Genomic DNA, 23,631 nt, shown 5'->3' on the forward strand with positions numbered 1-23,631 from the left:
TCCCTATTGGCAAGTGAGCTGAAAAGCCCATTCTTAGATGTTCTGTTGGAGAGGCAAAGAATCGTCGCTTGTGTTTCCAAAGCTATGTCCCCATGCTTACAGAAATGGTGCCTCTCACGTGAGTTTTGGCCCTGTCTCAGGTTGGAGCAGTTCTTTCTCCTAGTAAAAAGACTCCCCCCTTGCGTGTGTCCAGCCTTCCCTGTCTTCTCTGGAGCAGTGACACTTCAGTGAAATTGGACTTTGTCCATTGCAATCGGCTTTCAGAGCCTACCGGGGCCATTCTGCTCCTTTGGTCATCCTCGTCCCTTCATGCAGTGTGACTAGGAAGGAACTGGAGGGTTTAGTTGCTCGCTGATATTTTGAGGATCCCAACTGATTTTTAATTTCCCCTCCTTTTTAAGAGCGAGTGATTTCCCCCCTCCCCCCCACCAGATCCAAAGTGGGGTCCACACGTCCCTGGTGCGGTCCAGGCCTGCCCCTTGCTAAGATTTGACTGTAGCAAATGACAGCCTCATGTCTAACTCAGTCCTTCATGCTTGGTGTCTCCCAGGATCCTGGGCTGAGTAGCATTGAGCTCACCTCCTAGATCCTTTCTGCTGTAGGCGTAAGATCCCTGAGTCTGAGGAGCCAGCTCGGGAGCCTGGTTACTTACCTTTTATTCGCTAAGGCCTGTCCTTTTACATTGCAGCGGCCGAAGGCAGTGCCTCGCCTCTTCGTTTTGGGGTGGAGCCGAACCCAGCTCTCTGTTGCTCCCCCTGCTGCTATGTTAGTGGGGGAGGAGTTCCTGGTTTCCCATTCTGGTGATAGCAGGTTTAATGGGTTAATGAGGACTCTCCCTCGTGGCTCCCCTGGGTGGGGTTGGCCTGCTTTCGCCATGGGCCATGTCTCATACGTGTGGTCATATGAAGCAAGACACTTCAAGGTTCTGGCCCTGTTCCCTGGAGAAGTGTGGGGGGGAGGGGTGGGGGGCGTAGGGGCGTGGGGAGAGGCTTCACATGTGTATAGAGTGACCATCCATCCCGTTTTTACCAGGACAGTCCCTTATTTAAGGTCTCCTCCAGGCCTTCTGACTTAACAAAAACCAACAGGCACATGGTCCTGTATTTCCCCTGCAGAGGGTAGGGCCAGCACTCAGTGCTTCATCCTCTGAAGCCCCCAGCACCGGTGCCCTCCCCCCCCCCACTCTGCATGCGGTGGGGATGAACTTCATCCCTGCGGCAGGGCAGGGTAGGCGGGGAGCTGCCGGCACTTGGAGCTTCAGCCAATGGATCCCTGAGAGTTGCTGGCTCCTCTCCGGCCCCCTGCAGGGCTGTAGCCCTGAGCACCAGCAGGTCCCCCCCTTGGTGTCCCGTATTCCACATGGGGAAATACGGTCACCCTACAGGTACAGATCTTTGCGATGCTAAGGAATTGAGTTGCTATGTAATCCAAATAATCTTTTGCTACTTCACTGGGGGAAAGTTATGAGTGTAGGGGGAATAGCCACGCTTTTCTGCATTATGCAATTAAACCAGTACAAGCTCCCCTCTTTCTTAAGCAGACTATAGTTTTTAGAGACTGTCCTAAAATATGACCAGTTAGACAGAGCTTTCAGCTCTGCATTTATTACTTGATGGCCTTTGTTAAGCAACTAATTTGTCAATCCCTTGAGTCACTTGAGATTTTCGTCATGTGTATGCACGTAAAATCCAATGTCTATATAGCATCTATAAATATACATGCACCAGTAAGGACACACTTAGATGTATCTGTTGTATGCACAAGTGTTGGGTATATATGTAGAGCTCTTCAGATATGTGGATATCCTCTTTATATCCATGGATCATGCTTGCAGATTGTAGATGGATGTGGATCCAAATTTTATATCTAGAGCCTTGCAGGTATTTGCTTTCTATTGGCAGATATCGGCAGACCATATCTATGGATCAAGTGCAGATACAAATTTTGTATCTGTGCAGGGCCTATATCTATGCATGTGACTTTGCCTATATGTTACCTCTTTAATACATTTACGTAGATGTCTGTAGCTCTGTAGTCATTCTTCAGGGCTATGTTCTGACTTCCTAGAGCATAATTTAGCCTTAGTCATTAGATGTCTTTGCATTTCAAAGGCACCCAAGGTACATCCCTCACTGAACCTGCTTGTATCTGTGTGCTTGTCAAAACCCTCTCTCTGTGCCTAGACGAGGTTGGCTGGCCTCTTTGCTGAGATTTCTAATTTCTGAGATTTGAAGTGCTGTATGGTTTCTCCTTAGCTCTGCTTTGTTTTGGTGGGTCACCTAGATGTTTTTGCCTGCCTCTTCCTTAGCTGTCGAGGTGAAAGTTAGTGGGTGTAGCTGAAGACCTGTACTGCTGTGCTCAGTAGGTCCTTTCATGGAAGACTCAGAAGCTAGTGTCTGTGTTCTTCTGGAGCAGTGGATTGTGCTTGCAGCCTGGGCAAGAAACAAAATAGCCCTCACTGTTACGGTGACCTGCTCATAAGACTTGAATGTCTGGCAAAATGGGAGCTTTTCTGCAGGCTTAAGTTGTTATTGAAACAACCTCTTGCATCAATCACTTGACTCTGGGTATAAAATCAACTGTGCTCCTTTGGAACCTGAGCTGTGTAAGCCTGGAGAGCTGAGTATAGAACTCACAGTGTATCATTAAGTAGCCCGAGGTCCCCTCCTTGTAGCAGGAGATGAGCTGATATCAGGAGGGAAGAGGGGGAAATGATTCCAGGACACCTGTAAATCCCTGTAGTTTCATGCTGTGGGTTTGATGTTAATTAGACAGCAGGCAGCCGTAATGTGCTGCAGCTCCCTTGGCTTGTCTGTTTCCGAAAGGACGGAATCTTCCAGCCGAGCAAAAACAGGGGCTATTGAAGTGGCAGCAAACTGAATGGAACAATGACACTTTTATGCAAATTGGGCATCAGTAATGGATTCAGTATGGCTGAAATGGTGGGGGAGGGCCGGGGAAAGCAGGAGGGACAGGAAAACTCCAGTCAACACGGATGGTTCAGGGCATGTTTTGCAGCCTTCTGTGGAAAAGAAGGAAGGCCTCCGGTCACAGCCCATGGAATTGTTCTTTCACCTGCAGTACTGCTGTGAGGAACTTCAAGTGTGTTGCTCAGCTGACCTCTGCTGATTGTGCTTTGCTGCCTGATTTTGAAAGCTTTGCCCTATGCAGGCACTCAGTCACAGCAGTGGCTCTCGGCGTGCATTGCTGTCATTTTCACAAGGGAACTCTTGTAAAAAGAGAGGCAAAAAGCAAACTCAGATTGGAACAGCAAGCTTAACAGGGCAGCAGGCAGTGAACTGCTGCCTGATTAGGTGTTTGGATTCATGCTGAGAAAGATGCTCTCCCCAGACTAGGAGAAGAGGGTTAAGTACAAGAGGATGGTGCTAAGGTGAAGGAGTTTGCTGTCTCTTTCCTGGAAATATTTACTCTCAACTTAGTAGTTGTGCTACAAACCGGGCATTTCTTTAGCCTTCGAGTGTTTTGTTACTTTGTTACAAGAGCAAAGCGAGGTTGGATTAGCACCTTGCATTGCCGCTGATGTTTTTGGAGGCTAAAGTTCAACTTCCTGTACGGTCTAAAAACCCAAGAGCATAGCCCACTGAGTGGATTACTTACCACCGTAATACTCGTTACTCTTCTGATTATTTTGAAAAGGCCAAAACTTGACCTCTTGATGTGTGGTAAATAATGCACAATTCAATTCCTGATGTATAAAAGTCCTTTATGGTATTAAATTATGTATAAACTGAACAAAATCCATCCCCCAAATCTCCAAACAGCTAGAAACAGGACAGTCTGGATTACGATATATTCAGTTGCACTTGGATTTGACCATGTGATTACAACGTCACACTGTGTGGCAATAGCTTGCATACACGGCAAATAATGTATATCTTAACCCCCCCCCCCATCGTCCTTTGCTCTAAGGTCTCATGTTACTGATCTTGTGTTCTCTTCAATGAGATTCTGTTTCAGCCACGTGCTGGGAGGACTGACCACAAATCTAGTTATAGTATCATGAGCTTTTGTGGGCACAACCCACTTCTTCAGAGTCTTAAAAAATAATATTTTTGTTAGTCCGTAAGGTGCTACAGGACCACTCATTGTTGAAGTTTTTTTAAGTTACAGACTAACACGGCCACCCCTCTGAAACTTAAACAATTCTAGAGTCCGACAGCAGAGACCTCCCTGCGAGAGATGGGGGCACACAATTGGCTTTGATTTCAAACCTAGCTCTTTCTTTGTCCATTTCCTGACAGTATATGGCGCCTTCCAGGGAGCCTTAGGGAATATGTGCATAAAGTATGGGGACATCCAGTTCTTTTTAGAATTTTTTTAAAATTAAACACACTGCACTGACTTCTGGAGAGGAAAATGAGTAGTGCACCTCTGTGTACCATTGACAGTAAAGCTAAGGGCTGACTTGTGCTGGTCCCTCTGTCTTCCTAATGTAAGCCCAGTAAATGCCCATGCCCAAACCGTGGTCAGATACTGATTTATAGTCACATTCAATGGTTGTTACAATGACTAGATACTACATAGTGAGTGCATCTCTCTAGTGACAAAACAGATCCTTGAGGAGATCCAGATGTAGGGACTGGATCTGGTACTGTGACTAGAAAAACGTAGCGGTTCCTAAACATCTCAAAATAATGTTTGATGGGGTTCTTACTAGCAATTAATAGGAGGGAACTTTGAGGCTGGATCGCCTAGAGCTTGAAGAGTCTTGTTACAATTGTCTCCTAAGCCTTGGTATTAGTCTGTTCTCATTCATTGATCTGTTGTTGTAAGGGAGGAATGTGCTTTCCGTGTATGTGCTTTTTTGGATTACATCTTCTCTAGTATTTTGAACCTCAGACCACATACATGAATGCAATCCCCTGCTTTCATGCATGTATCTACCATGGCCTATGCCATTCTAGTCACTGCAAGGAAATAGATGCCCCTTATTCCTTTTCTGCTCTACTTATTGTTTTTGTTGTGGGAAATCCAAACAATCAGTTTGGCATAATATAATAGAAGAATTTAATTCCTAAGATGTGCTTGTTCATTCCCATAGCCAGCTTAAATAGTAAAGTTTGCTATTGTGTGTATATTTCAATTCCCTTCTCCTCCTATATTCATTTTTCCTTTTGCACTTTTTTGGGAACCAGCTTATGGGCTGCTGATTAGAGGTAAAGGTTTGGCTATCAGGACTTGGGTTCCTTTTCTGGACTTCCTGTGGACTTGCTGTGTGGCTTGGTCGCTTGTTGTCTCTACTTCAGTTGACTCATGTCACGTGGGGGTGCTTGCATTGTGGCTTGAGACCTGCTTTCTGTCTGCAATGTGCCATGAGGCAATCTGATGAACTGTGCTGTAGAGATGCAAGGTACCTTGCAAATTCACTGTGTTTCTCTTTGAGATGTTGCTATTTGCTTCTTGCGGTGGATAAATACATTCTGGTGCACTCCTCTCAACAGCAGCCGCTTGCTGCAAGCTAGGTCAAATAGTGAGTCTCTTCTTTTTGAGACAGAATCTCATTGGCTCTTTCTGGATTGTGCAACAAATTCCGGGCTAGTGAATATAAATGTGTGGTTGCTGGTCTAGATACCGGCTCGAATGACAGTTCTTTTATTAGTGCTTTCACTAACCAATCTGTAACTAACTGTGGTTGTTTGATTACAGAGGGAACATCCCCACGCTAAACAGGTATGGTACTCATCCTCTTCTAAGGTTTGAAAAGAAAGGTAGACTAGAAAACATATAGCCTAATATTTAACATGTTAGCATGTTCTGTTTGTAATTCTTACCCTTCTGTGGTACTCTCTGACCCATAACTGTATTCCCTATCTATCCTCTCCCCTCCCCTCCCCCCTTTTTTGTTATTTTAAACATGTTTTCAGCTTCAAAAAAACTTTTTAAAGATAGCTTTGCATGTGGCAAGCTAGAAAACTAAATTTGCTAATGGGCTCAGCTTTCCTGATGCAACATACAAAACGAGTATCCCAGCAGAAAACTTTCCTTCCCTTGGATTGTGGCCACTGACACTCTGATAGGATATCACAATGACATAGATGTTGAATTCTAGGAGAGCCAAAGCCTGGTAGGTAAGATGAAGCGTATTCAGCGCTGCTGTGGTCTCAGACTTAGAATTTGCTGATGGGTTCCAGCACATCTATAACCCCTCATCCACTCAATGACGGTACTCCTTAATCAGCTGACAGCATGTTTTTGTTTGATTTTTAGATATTTAACTTGCCCTCCCCCCATTTCTCAATCCAAAAATGTTAGTGGTTTTGAATAATATACAAACATAGTTATCATTTTTTAATGTTCTCACATTAGAGGGAAGAAATGTACATGAAAACAGGTGTCTTGGAAAACGTTGCTATTTCAGAGCTCAAATGCCTACCATTTATTATGGTTTAGCAGCGTGTTTAGCGGGGGAAAATGGTATTGAAGGCTTTCTGATTCCTGATTTGAGATTAGGTGCAAAATCCTAGAGTTGTTTCAAAAGCAGAAGCTGTTTTAATATATAACTTTTGATTGTTGCACTTAGAACATGTTCTTGGATGTGTTTGCTAGACTTTGTGCTTTTTAAAAAAAAGAAAAACTCCTAAAAATTTGAATTTAGCATTGGGAATCTATCATTTGGTATTTTGAGCGTACTCCTGTGTGTAGGAATTCTGCATGTTGCTGTATTTGGGCTCTTTATTTCTTCCTGCTGTAAAATTGAGACCTGATCCAACAACACAAATTAAGCACGTGCTTGACTTCAGTAGGGTTATTCACATGCTTAACATAAGTGTGTGCTTAAGTGTTTTGCTGGTTTAGGGTCCCTGCTGGGGCACAAATATAAAAGCAGAGATGTTATATTTCTGAACATTTGGGTGAATGAAAGAGAGTGATATTAAACACTGTCCTTGTCATGGATGTGACCAGTTGATATCCAGCAGTAAGGTGTCTCTTTAGAGCTAACGTATGATCCATGCCGTATGATGTAGTGGGGCATATGACAGAGTGGCTTTGAAAACTTGCTCCCTCTGGGTATGTCTAGACTACATCCCTCTGTTGAAAGAGGGATGTAAATTAGGCAAATCGAAAGTGCAAATGAAGCGGGGATTTAAATATTCCGTGCTTCGTTTGTATAATTGCATCATAGCGCTTTTTCGAAAAAGGGTATTTCGAAAGTGAAAGCACCAACTAGATGCGGTTCTTTTGGAAAAATTTTTTTCGAAAGATCCTGTACTAGTACTTTTTTCGAAAGAATCACGTCTAGACGGTGCTTTCACTTTCGAAATACCCTTTTTTTGAAAAAGTGCTGACACACACTTATGCAAGTGAAGCGCGGGATATTTAAATCTCCACTTCATTTGCACTTTTGATTTGCCTAATTTACATCCCTTTTTCGACAGAGGCATGTCATGTCGTCTAGACATAGCCTCTGTGAATTCAGATTAGTCTGCGACAGACCACCCGGAATAAGCAAAACGCTTGTGTAAAAAGATTTACCAGAAATTCGTTACAGAACAGGAAAAACAGATCCCAGTTGATAGTGGGAGGATGCCTAATTAATTTTCATAGAACTCCTTTCACTCAGGCTATGTCTACACTGCAGGTATTTGTTGGCAGAGAGTATGCTAATGAAGCACTCTTTAGCATTTGTCACGCTGTCATTTGCATATTCTCTGCTGATGCTTTTTCGCAAGACCAAGCAATGTAGGTGGGTCTGTTTTGCGCCAAAAACCCCTTTTGCGCAAGCTCCCGTAGACCTCTTTTTTTGAGGCATAAGGGATCTTGTGCGAAAGGTTTTTTTGCGCAAAACTGACCCGACTATGCTGCTTGTTTTTGCGCAAAAACTTCTTACACGAAAAGTGTCAGCAGAGAATATGCAAATGACAGTGCGACAAATGCTAATGAGCGCTTCTTTAGCATGCTGTCTGCCGACAAATACCTGCAGTGTAGACATAGTCTCGGTGTGAGTGGCTTTTTCTGCCATCCCTCAGTTTGAGGTCACAAGTTTTGAGAAAAGATTCAATATCTTTTGATAGGATGGTATTTAGGGCCCAGTTTGTTCCCATTGAATTCAATGGGAAATGTGACATTGACTCTGTGGGTTTGTCTACATCGTACTTTAGCCAACACCAATGGAGTGTAAAGTTTCACATGAACTAGCATGTGGCATGCTGACTAACCCGTGTGGATCCTGCTGGGGCATGCGAAAAGCTTCCTCGGACTGTTTAAAACAGGGCTACGTTAGGTTTCATTAAGGAACTTGATGTGAGTGCCAGCAGGGTTCACGCAGGCCAGCTAGTGTGTGACATGCTAGTGTGAACGAAAATTTACACCTTCTCTAGTGTAGACTAATACAGCCGTAGACAAATCCTTGTATGCACAGGATCAGACTCGGGGCGGATAATAATGTTGATAGTTCCATTAAGATGACCTGCTCTCCCACTACATGGAAGTCTATGTAGTGTCTTCCCCTTATTTCATTCAAATTTGTTCTGATGGCTCTGATTGAAATAAGAAATTGGCTCTTCGTTATGAGCAATATCATCGCCCTGGTGCATCTCATCCTACAGTGGGGTTTATGATATCAATCGCAATGTCTGACCAAGGCAGCTTCTGTTTACCTTTGCTCTTCCTTCCCTTTCATTGTCCTCTTGTCTTAAATGGGTGCATCCCATAGCCAGCAATTTGAATTATTCAGCCATTCCTACTTTCAGGCAGTCAAAACCAATCAAAGCGACAGGGTAGAAGTGGCATTGAACTTAATGCAAAGAGGTTTTTCTTTCTGAGGAACTGGTCAAATTAGAAAGAGGACCAAATTAATCATTGATTGAATTAAGTGGAAGGCACTGTAATAAGACACTGTTTAGCATATGAAAGCAAGTGGTGAGCATGTGAGAGAACATGGGTCCCAATAGAGCGTTCTGGAGAAGTCACTATACCACCATACCTTCTCTGGGAGTTTGAGAGAGCCTAAGATGATGGAAGTGTTTTATAACTTCACTGACAACATTTTGGAAAAGGAGGTGGGGTTGGGAGTCCGACCAAACATATAGCAAGTGTCCAATGGCATTGTCTAACAGAGAGAATAATCTATTTCAATACATGTTTTAATGTTGTTTGTAAAGATTTACTAAACCTTTCAAATGCCATAACCTTAGAATCATTCTTGTGTTTATCTGTGAATGCTTCATCTGTAACGTGCATAGCATAGGTACAGGAGAAAAATGGCTTTGGCATTGCACAGTCATCTTTCACTTGTAAGCGCAATTCTTAAAGGGGAATAATGGTATTTCTTGACTGCTGCTTTGTTCCAAGTATGTCCAAGTAGAACGCAGTTCTATTACTCCGACTACCTGGTGTACGGCCTTGTTCCAGTGAGTTTGGTGAACTTACAGCTTGGTAAAGATAGCAGAACAAGTTTGCCACCCCAATAGCGAAAGGGTTAATTCACCTGCAGCCTAGTTACACTGGATACATTTCAGCACTTCAAACAATTGCAAAACAAATACAAAAAAATGACCTTGTCTCCCCCTCTCTCCCCGTCCAGTCCCCTAATAATACTCTGCTTGCATTGCCATTTAGAATGTCCTTCTCCTCCAACCTCAATCATTACGGGATGGTCCATGTAGCAAGTGTGAGTGATGTGCTGCTGGACAACTCATTCACCCCACCGTGCCAACGGATGGGCGGAATGGTCTCCTTCCGGACATTTGAAGACTTTGTCAGGTAAGGATATGGGTACTGGGTGTTCTGGGCATGCATTCATCAGAGAGGTCAAAGGTGATCAGTCGTAGCCTTTTGTCTTTTTAGTACCCGACTTCAAGTCTTAATAGAAATTCTGAAATTGCCAAATGTTGGGGGAGCCCCGCCCCTACTTGTCTGGCTGGACTAGCTGGAGGTTCCACCCTAAAGAACAGTTTGCATCCAATCACAGAATCTTGCATTTTGGCAGAGTCAGGGTTCACATAAGCATTTAAACTTTGCTTATTGAAATTAAGCCCTGCTCCCCAACATTGGATGTATGTTTGTGCACATGCACATATAGATGGTCTTAAACCTTCTGGACTTGTGCATCTATCTGGAAATGCCCCACAAAGCAGAGCCTATGAATTTTCCATAGTACTCACCCCAACAGCCATAAGAAACCAGATGTCTGCAGGCTCCTGGTGACAGGTGGTGGAAGGGTCATAGTCTCGTCTTTGGGGGGTGTTGTACCACAATGATATCTGTTTGTTCAGGGTGTGTTGGCCCCCATGCACTATGAAACACACAAAGAAAAAGCCCAGATTATGAGCCAAGAGCAAAAGACGCCAGCTGTGTCGTGATGAGTGAAATGTCAAGAGAAATGAAACAGAACACTGGAGTAAACCGCACAAGCGATGATACATCTTTTGATTAAATGCATTCAGTATCTATCTCTTGAAGTATACTGATGCATTACCCCTGGGAGAGGGGCAATTGCATTGGGCTGTCAAGGCTCTCATCGCAGGCTTTCCTCCGTTACCTCAAGAATGATGATACGGACACCAGCAGCTTATATATTAAACAATATAGCTAACTTGCTTGCGTGCTTTCACAGAAGTTTAAGTCCACCTCCTGATTTTAAAGCTTCTGTACTGGACAGTGTTTCCATTTAATCAGCTCTGAAGTCTGCAGACAGGAGGAATGATTTTTTTTTCTCTCTCTCTGCTTCATGAAGATGGTACGGGTAGGGTGACTGAGTGTACTTTTGGAGCAGGTGAGTTGGGAGTAGTTTACCTACAGCTGGTGTTTCTTGGCTGTGTTTTAGAATCTTTGATGAAGTGATGGGTTGCTTCTGTGACTCTCCTCCCCAAAGCCCAACCTTTCCTGAGGCTGGCCACGCTTCCTTGTATGAAGAAGATAAGGTACGGTGTTCCCTTCTTTCCAGACTCTTTGCATGTTGCAGAGATAGAAAGTGCATTTTTCCAGGTTTTTGTACACTCTGGACTAGACCTTTTTGCTGGCTTCAGTGGGATTTTTTTCATTTGTGTTAGTGGGAGGAGGAGGAGTAGCCTCTTGTATTTTGTATCTAGTTTGTTTTTCTGCTGTAAGGACTTCAAAGCCACTTGAGTGGATGGGCTTTTTCCTTATTCCATTCTAACCACGGGGCCAGACTCTTATCGTGGTTATGTCCAAGTAAATCCATAATCACTCCCTTAAAGTCAGTGGAGTGACTGAAAATGTGGTCCTTTGGCAGTGGAACCTGGCCTTCTAGACGCGTCGGAAGGTTGTCAAGAGCGTTTGAACCCTTTCTTGTAGTCAGACCTTCATTAGTCTCTGTTTAACGCCCATTCTGGATGCCCTCCGTGGCATTTAGTTCTTTATCTCCTGTTCTGCTTCCCGTGCCAACTCCATTTGGGGAGGAAAGGTGAAAGGAGTCCCCAGATTCAGAGGGAATAGCTGGCTGATAATAGTGATGCAAGAGGCACTCTCCTTAGATCAGGACTACTCAACTTCGGAAGCCCCAGGGGCCACAATGATACTCACAGCACATGCCGAGGGCCGCAACTGAAGTGTGGTTGCATATACATGCAAATACACATGCAAATAGTTCTTTCACAGTTCTTTCACACTGACGGGCATGAATACAAAGATTAAGGCAAGACTACACAACACGCAGGCCCCATTTAAGTCAGTTCTGCTGATATTAATACAATGCAACATTTACCCGATTTCCACCCCTATGACAGCACTTTTAATGAGCAATGACAGTCCAGGAATGTAACTACTAAAATGCATCTCAACAAAAGACCATTCTATTGACTCGCCGTTGTGGAGCGTGTTCTCAGTGGAGGACGTGTTCAAAGAACCCCACCTGCAGGCTGCGTGTTGAGCCCAACGTAAACTCAAACTGCACTGCAGGCCACAAAGAAGTGGGCTGGGGCCGCATGTGGCCCACGGGCCGCATGTTGAGTAGCCCTGCCTCAGAGGGACAGGCAGCAGCTCCACAACCCTCTTAGCAGGCTGGAAGCTCTGATGTGGAGTAAATCATTGCACGAGTGGATTTCACACCAGAGCATTTGTCCTGATGTTTGCGTGTGGGATAAGTCTAGTCTCATTCGTTCTCGCTCTCCTCTGTAACTTCCTCCTTCTGTGCTATCTGCCTCCCCCTAGTCTTAACCAAGTACTGTTTTCTGTTGATTGATACCCAGTATGTGCAAGTTCTTGAGTATTAAGCAAGTTAGTTTTTCATGGCTCTGTTTTAGCTGAGCTTCCATAATGTCCTATTGCACTGCAGCTGTGAAAATATGCTGCTTAGCTTCCGTGCAGGGAACTTCCCTTCCCTTTTGAATTTTGCTACTTTTGTTGGTGCTAAAATTCTCCCTGTGCCCTACAAAGACATTGTAGTAATGCTACATACATGCAGAATCAGGTCCTTTGTATTCCTGGTGCACCCACACTCCTTTGAAAACCAGTGTTTTCTGTCAAAACAGTTTAACGTGCGTGAGCCTTCAGGAGAACTTCAGAATGAAGCTTCAGTCTGCTGTCGGTGGACATCAAAGATCCCCCAGTAGTGTAGGTGAGGGTAGGGATTTCCACAGTGTTTTAGGTCAAGAATTTCCCCTTCTTTTACTTTGGTTCAGCCTGCTGGTTAGATGCTGACCTCTTTCCCAGAGGTAGTTGCATTTTATTACGGGTGTATTTGTAGCTGGGGAGCCTTTCTGATGGAGAGGTTATAGAAATGTAACATTTTTGTTAATAATTGATTTATTAGGCTTGCTTTCTTTCAATTACAGAATGCCAGAGACGAACCCATTCACATCCTGAATGTTGCGATTAAAACCGACTGTGACATTGATGATGATGGGCTGGCGGCCACGTTCAGGGCATTCACACAAAGCAAGGTGAATGGGTGTTCAGCGTGAACCTACTTACCAATATTATTGTGACACTTTAGGGCAGGGGTGGGCAATAATGTTTGACTGGGGGCCACTTCAGAAATTTTTTAAATGGCCCCGGGCTGCCCCAGAAGGGGGCGGGGCCTCCGGCAGAAGGGGCAGAGCCAGGACACTTCTGTGTTGACCCACCCACAGACCCTGATTGGTCTGGGGGTGGAGGCGCATGCAAAGTCTTTGCCCCCCCATCTTCTGCCAGAGAAAATCACCAGCTATTCAGAACAGCTGGTGGTTCCCTCTAGGTACCTGTACCCAGTGAGAGGAGACTTCACATGCCCCCCACTTGCTGACCCCAAGGCCTGGGGGCAAGGGGAGTGGCAGGGCCTCTGTGGGCTTGACTGGCCTGGGGGCATGGGGAGCGCGCAGAGTCTCCTCCTGTCCTGCCAGGATCATGCAGCGCTTCTAAATGCCATGCACTCCTTGCAGAGTGGGGGCAGGGCAGGAGAAGACATTGCACGCTTCTTCCCCCCCCCCCCCAGACTCTGATTGGCCTGGGGGTGGGGGGAGTGGCAGGGCCTCCGCGGGGCAGATCAACTTGCTTGGTGGGCTGGATATGGCCTGCAGTGGCCCGTTTGCCTACCCCTGCTCTAGGGAGACATTTTCTCTTGGAAAAAAGTTGTGTGCATTTCCCAGATATCTTGCAAAATAAATATATAAATGGAACAGTGAAATGCTTAATTTATCAAATCTAAAACCATATAATTTCTCTAATTAGATGTAGCTACAGTTTCCTCATGCCTCTGGGGAAGGAACTGAATAACAGAGTGCCCTTTGTGTTGTCTAATGGTGCATCCGAATCCATCAGCTGAAAAGTCTTTCTCTTTAGTTTCTGTTGGTAAATGCTACTTATAGTTTTAAATGAGTCTGGCGAAGCTTTGCTATTAATCTGGTGTCTAAAGGAGCAAGATACACTGTCCTCCCCCATGTCAGCCTGAACTGCATCAAATAACTGTCATTGTCCCAAATTATGCAGTAGAGTTTCCAATGTAACAAACGTCTAAGATGACATCAAAATAACTTGTGCATGTGGCATGACATCCTTAATCTAATCAAATCAGTAGTACTTGTTGGCATGGTATCATCTCCATCTCCCCTAGCTTGATTTCTTTGGCACTGTGCGTATCTAATTAGTAAATTTGGCTTCTCTCTTCTTAGAGCAGGGCTTCCCATTCACTTCAGCGATGGACTAGGTTCGACATTTGTGGTCACTCCGAGCTAACACGAGTTAGCAGCTGCTTCTCTGTATCATGCCTTTTCCCTCCATAGTGGGCCTTGGCTTCCCCTTAGCCTGACATGGAAAACCCCTCTACTGTCTTCCCAGTGAATATCCCGTCATGCACGCAGACCCTGCTGACCCCATGACAGCTCTGACATGGCCCTGAGCGGGATTGTGGGGAGTGTGGTTTCTAACCCCTGCTCCCTACTGGGAGATGGCAAAAGGGGCTGGTAAAATAGGTGTTTCCTGTGGGCTGTGTATTGAATGCGGTGACTTCTGAGGTTATAGCAGTGCTAGTCATTAGGTAACCACATAACAATATGCACAATACAACTCTCCTTTCCGTACAAAGAGCCGAATGAACTGGAAGCGTATAAGAATCCCTGTGTGCGTTCAGTCCAATTCTGAATTTAACTGTCTCTTTAAAAAAGTAAAACAAAACTAGTTTTGTTTTTCATTTGCATGATTGTGCTCCAGGCGTTTTATGGAAGGAAAAAAGAAATAAAACACCCCCTCACATTAAACGATCAGATAGGTTGATCCAAATTGTCCAAATAATCTTCCAGTCCCAGCATGTTGTGTGTGGCTTTTTTTAATAGGAATTAGGATCATATACTTGTAAATGACTTGTGGCGGAGATTGAGGCAGTCAGTGTAAATGGAGTTTCTCCAGGTGCTGCTGCCTAATCGCTCAGTAATAGCTGTGGACTTGCTGTGAGACCTGCATTATTACAATGTAATCAGAATCCTGTTGCTATGCTGTTATTGTCTGCCACTTGTGGAATTTTAAAAGCAATAACAATTTTTGCTTTGTAAATCATGGCATTATTAAAGTTATTTTCTTCCTTTGCCATGAATATAGTCCCTGATGCTCATTTTCAAAGGGCTTAACCTTAGTAAAACATTTCAGTCCATGCCAGAAGGGATGGGTTTGTTCTTGGCCATGCTGAGGTGTTTTTTCCCCCCTTTTCACTCTCCTTTTCATTTTAAATTAGAAAGGGGGGATGGGGTGGGGAAAGAAAGCAGAAACAGGAACAAAATGACCGTGAGATCTAAACTAATTTCAAAGGGACAGCGGGCATGATAAACATCATGGGCAGTATTCACCTACATTTTGGCTCTGGGCCACTTTACTGACTTAACAATCTCTTTGCTATAAATCATATTTAAAAAAACCCAACCCAACTTTTTTTTACTACTCCTGCCGTACTCAGTCCTTTGTCCTTGCTTTGTCATGTCATCTTGTCTTTTTTTTTCCATATAACCGTGTCACAGACTCATCGGTCATACCTGCGCTTGGCTGGTACGGTCCCCAGGGGGACCCCCCCTCTGTGCAACAGCCCATTCTGGGGGTCCACTCTCTTGGGGATTAAGCTGCTCCACCTCCTTAGACTGCACCTCTCTGAGCCTCCAGCATGTCTGACGCTCTCTTGCCATGGGCCCCCGCTTTCTGGAACCCCAGGGCATCCACTCCTAGAGGGAATAATTCAACCCTGTTCTCTAGGCCAGTGTTTCTCAACCTTTTTTTTTATAAAGTACCCCTTTTAAAAAAATATAAAAAAATTCTAAGTACTCCCAGTACCTACCTTGCAGACGCACACATGTGTTTTTCTACCATTGCAACACATTTGTTTAAACAACTTAATCGTAGCTGGGCGGGCGATGAAATGTTTGGGTGTAAAAAGTACAAAAATAATAAAACCAAAACCAAAATTCAGTTTTCTCCAAATTTCAGTTGTGTGGACGTACCCCCCAGACTTCTCTCGAGTGCCCCGAGATTACTCATACCACTTGTTGAGAAACACTGCTCTAGGCCACAGCGAGACACAGCCAGCATAAAACAGGCTGGTTTATTGAGCATCTGAACACCGCATAGGAGCACTCAGGGCCTGTAGGCCTTGACTCCCTCAGCAAAGGAACAATTACAACCAGATGGGCTCTGCCTACTCCCTCTGCCCCATGCAGAAACCCCCTCCTTCCAGAGAAGCCTCCGATATCCCTCTCCAGCAGCTCCTCCCTTGTCCTTTGTCTTCTGTCCAGGTAAACAAGGTCGCCTGGGCCCCCCTCTTCTCTGCCTCTCCTTTAACCAGCTGGTCAGATCCCTGTGGTCTTCTCTCCCATTGTCCAGAACTCGCTGTGCCTCTGAGCTGGATCTCCAGATCACCAGTCACTGGGATCTTGTTCTCCAGGCCACTGGCACGGTATGGCGGGCTCAGCCCGGTCTGGCTGGAGCAACTGGTTAAGCAAAATGTTTAACGGGTTAACTTTGTAACGGGAATTTTACTTCCCTAGCTTCTATGCCAACCTTCTAATACGTGACTATTTTAGACTATGATAAAATATTCCCAAACCCAGGATGATTTTCCATCTCGCTCTTCTCTTCCCACTTTCCATTCTTAACATTGTTACTTCTACAGTCTACATCAGGGTTTCCCAACTTATGGGTCTGGACCCAAATATGGGTCGCCATTACATTTCAAAAGGGTTGCCAAGTGTGTCCCCAGGTGGCTCTGCCCCCTCTTCTCCCCCCCGTTTTTGAATTGCCTTGGGTCCCCAAGTCTTCCTGAATTGTCAGAATGGGTCCCTGTCTGGAAAAGGTTGGGAACTGCTGATCTACATTAAGGCCCCATCCGTCAACCCTTTGTAATCCTTGCTGGCGTGAATTGCTCCATGGATTATTTGCATGTGTAAAGGCTGCCCTTCAGAGCAAAGGTTTGTAGAACTAGGCCTGTTGATACTGAAGTCTTTTTGGCAGGATAATGTTTATTATCTATCATACCATGCAGGAACCCCAGTCACAGACCAGGACCCCTTAATTCTGGTGTTGTACCAACACAGAACAGAAATGTTGGTTTTTTAAAAAATTGTTTTTTTAAAGTTTATCCTCTACAGACTAACTTGGCTACCCCTCTGAAATCTTTATATTGGAACATGCCTTGCAAGCCCATGCGCTTGTATAAATTCATGACTATGTATACTGCTTTAGATTATTGTTTTAATGTGGTTTCCCTGACCAAGGCAGAAAGGGAACCTCTCCTGCCTCTTGTCATCTATGTTGTAGATTAATTCGTCTGGCTTTTGAAGCTCAGTTTTAACATTGAAGAAAACTGCTGGAGCCCCATGTTGTAATGATTCATTGTGTCTCTCTCTAAAAAAGTTTTTCCTGCCTGGCGACAGAATGATGTCAACACGCTTTCTGTGCGCAAAAGCGCTAAAGGGGGGGCGGGTTGGTGAGCATAGCCCCCTAATTTTTACTTCCATAATATCTAGAACCCCAAGTTTTGGACCACTATTCTAGGTGCTGTACAAACACAGAAAAAAAGATGGTCTCTTCCCACAAATAGCTTACTGTCGAAGTAACTCCATTGCTAGTAACACAATTCCCTGAACAATTAATTCCCTGCAGAGCTAGACAAGAAGCTTCCCAGCTGGTGCCAAATGTGGTTGTTATATGGATTCTTCTCCCCTCCAAACAGGACTGAGACTCATTGCATTTGCTCCCAGGTGCTGCTAAGCAACCATCTGATAAGAACTTCCAGTCACCACCAAGCTGGGCTGGATTGCAAGTCTGCAGTTTAGAGGCATGAAGCTCTCCCCTTCTAGAAGCTGTTGGTCTGATTTGATTCTTATGGTTTTTTTCCCTGTTAAACCAGTTCTTCTGTTTGCTGTCCTTCCCTTTTACAGAAATCCGTCCTGATTGATCATGGGATTCGAAGGCTGACATTCCTTGTAGCACAAAAGGTATTTTAACATCTCCCCTCCTGGTCGGAAGCTTTATATTTGTATAATGAAATGATCATCTTAATATTTTTCAGATTTAAAAATTGCATTTACTATAGTTTTAGTTCTGCCTTTGTTGCCTTCATTCTCTAAAACTTGAGACTGTTTCAGTGAATTTGCTTGAGAAAATTGACAATTACAAAAGAAAAATCTTCGAGTCACTTGTAATCTTGTCTTAATTTGCATTTGATTTGAATACTAACTGCTAGCTTTCTTCTGCTCTTCCTCCCCCTCCCCGTCTTTCTGTCTTTGATTTATAAGGATTTCAGGAAACAGGTCAACTATGAGGTGGATCAAAGATTTCATGTAAGTAAAAGGAAAACAAATCAAGATAATTTTGCCTTAAACTCCTCTTTGCAGTTCATGGAAATAAGGTGTTTCTGGTCATTGCATATGAATAAGGAGAAGCAGGTGTCATGGGGTGTGGGGAAGTCGCAGGAGTCACCCGGGCCCTTTACCCCCATCCCCAGTCAGATGTGACTCTCAGCCAACAGGTAGAAAAGAAGGTTTATTGGTTCACAGGGAGACAGCGTAGCACAGCCTTGTTGTTGTTAACACAGGAACCAGAAGCAGTCAGTACAATCCAACTTGTGGAGAGGGGAGCCCCGAGCCAGCGACCTGGACCCCATCCCTGCAACCTCCAGGCCAGCTAGACTCCCTGCATCCTAAGCCAATGGAGACTAACTCACACCCAGCAACCAGTCCCAGCCCTGGAGATAGTCCAGTCTCCTCCTTTGTCCAGCTTCCCCCAGGCAGAGTTGTCTGATGTCACTTGATTGCATCTTCTACCTAGGCTCAGGTTACAAGGCAGCCTGAGCCATTGGGTATGTCTGGCCTGGGCAGCCTCCCTCAGTGAGTCACACCCAAAACTTCCATCCCTAGGCCGGCATGGGTGCAGTGCCCAGGGAAACTGAGGCGCACACAGAGTTACTACAGAACAGCACAGGACAGTAGGAATCACACGCAACATAACAAAGCAAACACAACGAACACAATCCCCACTGTGTCATGCAGGTGTGACTCTTTAGTGCGCTATTTAAATCCAGCCACAGTGCCCTGATTTGAGCAAGGTACTTAGGCACCTGACTTCAAGCACATGAGTAGTTCTGTTGACTACAGGGGAGCTACTCACATGCTTTTAATTTACTTAGTAACTTATGTTCCTGGCTGAATTTGTACCTATATAATTTAAGGTGGCCTTGGTTGTTCTAAGATGGTTCTTTTATAACCTAAAAATATTATAAATATTATCCAAAGGTCTCCAAGCTCCTTTCCAGCTTTTCAGATTAACTCAGACTTTTGGAAGTTGGACTCTGGATTGCCAGCACGTGGTCTGGTGTTGAAACCACTGGGCAGCTCTCCCTTCTGAAGTGCCTCGACTACAATGGGCTAGTTTAATTCCTACTCTCCAGAGGACGCTATAGGGCACAAATCAGCTCTTCCCCCTTGTGTATCCACTCAACCCAGCCTGAAGTTGATAGGAGCACTTGAGTGTGCAAGGAATGCAGTCAGCTGAGTAGCCCGATGTGGAAAATACATTCCAACATCAGCAATAATAATGGTCGGGCAACAAGCCTTCTGTTGCTTTCATGATAATTTGGGCAGCCTCACTTGGAATTACCCGTGTATTGTGACGCGAATGCACACCACGGAGATGGGGAGTGCTTGCATTCTAACCCAGAGCTAGTATGTTGTCGGATGCAAAGTACGATCAATATTGAAAGGTGTTAATAACACACCATGAATCCTGCACTAAAGTGTCTCATTGCAGCTGTTTTTGACAATCTATTTGTATGTGTTAATTTAATAACAGCGGCTAATAAGTTCCCTTTGTGTGTCTGCTTGCAGTACTCACCCTGTTCAGAAGTTTTCTACTTTGCCAATTGGATCATTCATTTTCTGCTACCACCTTTATGCTCTTTAGGTGAGCCTTTGTGGCCTACGCTGACAAAATGCTTCACAGACCCTCTGGCTTTTCCTTTAGAAATATCTAGTGTTAGGAATATTTTTCTTATCCCCGAGTTAGCGTCGTTGGCTCTGCTCTGCAGAGAAATAGGAGAGTTTATCCTCCAGGCAAAAGCTTTTCCAAAATGCTAGAGGAAATACCCACTGAATGGTCAATTGGGGAAAGCCAATGGTAGAATCCTGTCAGCTCATAGCGTGTATAGATGTGTGTCAGTCAGTGGCTTTAGAAAGGAAACGGGAAGCGCAGGGTGTTTGTGCAAAGAAGCCCGGGCTTCAGAAAAAAAATCAGGAGCTTAGAGAATAAAGTTGATACCTGGGGATGGATTGTGAGCCTGTGAATGAATGCAGCTGCTGGCTGGTGCTGATCAGAAAGAGAGAGAAAACCAGAAGAACCCCCAGGGAGCTGGGGCATGGGTTGAGAGAGGCAGCAGGTTTGACGTTCTCACCCATTATTCCGGATTAACAAATCCTTCCAATGGTAATTCCTGACCTGTGAGTTTTATGGGAATTGGACCCTGCCTCAGTAAAGTCTGTTGTGTGACAGAGGGTCTGTGTGGTTTTTAAAAACAAAAATGTGGGTACCTAAAGCAGGGGTGGGGAACCTTTTTTGGGTCGGAGGCCGCTGAGCCACAGAAAAATCAGTCGGGGGCTGCACACACGTGAGACGCAAACAAAAATACTTCACGGATTGAGAAGGAGAAAGCACTTCCCTCGTTCCCCTTGCACACCAGAGCTTAGAGGGGCCTAGCTCCGTGGGGGAATTGCTGGGGAGCTGGAGCCCTGAGCCTCAGGGGCCAGTTCCAGAGAAGTTCCCCACCCCTGACCTAAAAGCATCTAGATCCTAGGGCAAATCCTCAGCTGGTGTAGATGATCCTAGTGTGAGATGGGGGTCTGCCTCTCTGCATGTGGTGCTTACTGGTCCCCTCCCAACTTCCATTAAGTCAGTCGCAAAATTAATACCGACTTCAGCTGCAGTTGGATTGGACCCATAATCAGCCCCATGATGGGCAAGTACTCATTTTCTATGGCTAAATGCTATTCTTTCAGAGTGCTGCCGCGTGTGTGCTGGTTTTTCTTAAAACTGCTAGACTGCTTGATTTACGCTAGAGCCACTGAATTTAAATAGAGCTTAAAAGCTATAGCTTTGGTTGAATTTTAATTCCCCTTGCAGCTTTTAACACAAGCTGCCCTTTGTGGAAACGAAACAACTCCCACCCAAACTAAGAAGTCGGCCCCAGAAGAAGGCAATAGCGACTGTCTGTCTGAGGCCAAATTTCTCCCTGCCGAACTGATTCCCGCCTCGGTTCTTTCTTTCCCCCGATGACTGTCATTAGAGTGTCTGCAAGTAAAAAAACTCAAAGAAAAGAATAGTCCTGAAGCATCTTAGATTAACAAAACATGTACGTGGTATCGTGTTTTCGTGGGCACAACCCACCTCTGGCAAAGGCCTGTGCGATTGAGCCTGGGACTTCTCCCTTTCTCTGCCTGATGTTTTCCTGCTTTGCAAGTAGTTAGTCCCTACCTGAGCATTGTCTTGTTGCATAGATTAGTTGTTCAGGTTCCTCAGAGTAGTTAATTTAAGGGTTTTCCTCCCCTCCTGTTTGTGCTCCTGGGGCATGCAGAAGCCCCTGGGTTTCAAACAGGCTGTGGAGTGTGGCAAGTATATGCCCAGAGGGGATCCTCATACCACCTGCTTGCAGTGTCTTGGAGAGGGACTAGCTGCTTACACTGACCCTCATGGAGTCGGCACCCTGAGTCCACAGCCTGGCCTGGCATTGGTGTCTTCTTTGGCACCATGAGAAGCCTGCTGCCATCAGCGTCCATGCTCACTCGTGTCGATACCGTTCTCTGGGTGCATCTGGTCAGCCCCTCCCTGGTCAGCATGGGAGTACGCTTAGGAGTCAGAGACCCTCATGCTCAAGAGCTCCCATTCCTAGCACCGTCAGTACGCAAGCGTCACCCCCACAATGGCAGGCACCCATTCAATGACCCTTTTGGACTCCTTAGGCCTATCACTGAGGCCAAGGCCAGGGACCACCTTCTTGGGCTACCTCGATGGCACATTTTGACTTGGGCACCACCCTCAGCCTGGTCTCTGGCCACAGCCCCACCTCTGGTACAGGACCTCCCAAGGGGCAGGAGGAACAGGCTTTGGTAGCAGCACAACTGACAGCCCCTTTCCTTGACCCCCAGGCGGCAGGGGACATAAAAGGAGAGCAGGTGGGACAGGATGACCCAGCCTCCCCGGTGGCCTCTTCTTCATCACCAGATGAGGCTATGCTAGTATCACCCTGTCCCCTCCCTCCATGGATGCTAGGGCATGCCAGGATCTGCTCAGGCATGTGGCCCAAGGTCTCAGTCTCCCAGCAGAGGTGGTCAAAGAGTCCAAGCTTGTTGTGGATTTTCTGTCTCTTGAGAGTCTGACACGGTGGCCCAGCCTCTGATTAATTATCATGGAATCATACAACTGGAAGGGACCTTGAGAGGTCATCGAGTACAGTGACCTACCCTCATGGCAGGACCAAGTACCATTTAGATCATCCCTGACAGGTGTCTGTCCAAACAGCTCTTAAATATCTCTAGTGATGGAGATTCTACAACCTTCCTAGGCAATTTATTCCAGTGTTTAACCACGCCGACAAGAAGTTTTTCTTAATGTCCAACCTAAACCTCTCTTGCTGCAATTTAAGCCCATTGCTTCTTGTCCTGTCCTCATAGGGCAAGGAGAACAATTTTCCCCCCATCTCCTTGTAACACCCTTTTAGATATTGAAAACTGCTATCACGTCCCCTCTCAGTCTTCTCTTTTCCAAACTACACAAGCCCAATTCTTTCAGTCTTCCCTTCGTAGCTCATGTTTTCTAGACCCTTTATCATTTTTCTTGTTCTTCTCTGGACCTTCTCCAATTTCCCCCACAACTTTCTTGAAATGTGGTGCCCAGAACTGGACACAATATTCTAACTGAAGCCTAATCAGTGCAGAGTAGAGCGGAAGAATGATTTTTTTGCCCAAAGTTTTGCCTTTACATTTCAATCAGGATATTTCTCCTCTCCCTCCCCCCACATTTTCTTCCCTGAGCCCCATGCCATGGACAGGGTGTCGCGCTTCCTGGACCTGAGGTGCGCTCTTGCTTTTTATATTGTGCACACTAAACTGTTCCACCGGTTGACGCAACTCTTCATCTTTGCGGTGCGCTTGAAGGGCCTCCCGATTACATCGCAGCCCCTGTCATCCTGGACTACTGGTTTCAGGCTGTGCTGTGACTTGGTCAAAGTGCCAGCCCTGGGTGCAAGCCTTGTCAGTGGCCTTTCTGGCACAGGTCCCACTTCAGGACACGTGCTGGGTGGCTGTGTGGTCCTCAGCACACACCATCCCAACTCATTACACCCTCACCCAGCAGGCCCGGGACGTTGTGGTGTTCGGCAAAGCTGTACTGCACCCAGCAACGAGCTGAGGTCCGATCCCTTCTCCATACACACTGCTAGTAAGTCACATATTGGAATGCACATGAGCAATCACTTGAACAAATGGTCATTTCTCTTTTGTAACTTTTCTTCGAGATGTGTTTCTCGTGTCCCTTCCAGATCCACCCACCTCCCCTCTGTCAGACAGTTGTGGCAAGAAGGAACTGAAGCTGGAGTTGGATCGGTAGGGGTATATATGCTGCCACATGTATACAAGGGGCGCCATAGCAGACTCAACTGGGTAACGCTAGAGAAAAGTCTTCTGACAATTATGTATGAGACAGGCGCACACA

The 23,631-nt window shown here is 45.5% G+C and overlaps 1 protein-coding gene across 9 annotated transcripts in view; it reads left to right on the forward strand.

The window, feature by feature from the left end:
• ACACA (acetyl-CoA carboxylase alpha) overlaps positions 1–23,631 on the forward strand; it is a 237,340-nt gene that overhangs the window by 86,917 nt on the left and 126,792 nt on the right. For 5 of the 9 annotated variants that reach the window (XM_075904774.2, XM_089772235.1, XM_075904773.2 and 2 more), the window contains 6 exons: positions 5,668–5,691; positions 9,580–9,723; positions 10,787–10,883; positions 12,756–12,863; positions 17,814–17,870; positions 18,171–18,215. In XM_075904774.2, the coding sequence (XP_075760889.2) occupies positions 5,668–5,691; positions 9,580–9,723; positions 10,787–10,883; positions 12,756–12,863; positions 17,814–17,870; positions 18,171–18,215 (475 nt within the window). The remainder of the gene's footprint in view (positions 1–5,667; positions 5,692–9,579; positions 9,724–10,786; positions 10,884–12,755; positions 12,864–17,813; positions 17,871–18,170; positions 18,216–23,631) is intronic. The other 4 variants (XM_089772236.1, XM_089772237.1, XM_089772238.1 and 1 more) reach the window with 3 other exon arrangements.

Source organism: Pelodiscus sinensis, chromosome 21 (genome assembly GCF_052426305.1).
Source record: "Pelodiscus sinensis isolate ZL-2025 chromosome 21, ASM5242630v1, whole genome shotgun sequence".
NCBI lineage: Eukaryota > Metazoa > Chordata > Testudines > Trionychidae > Pelodiscus > Pelodiscus sinensis.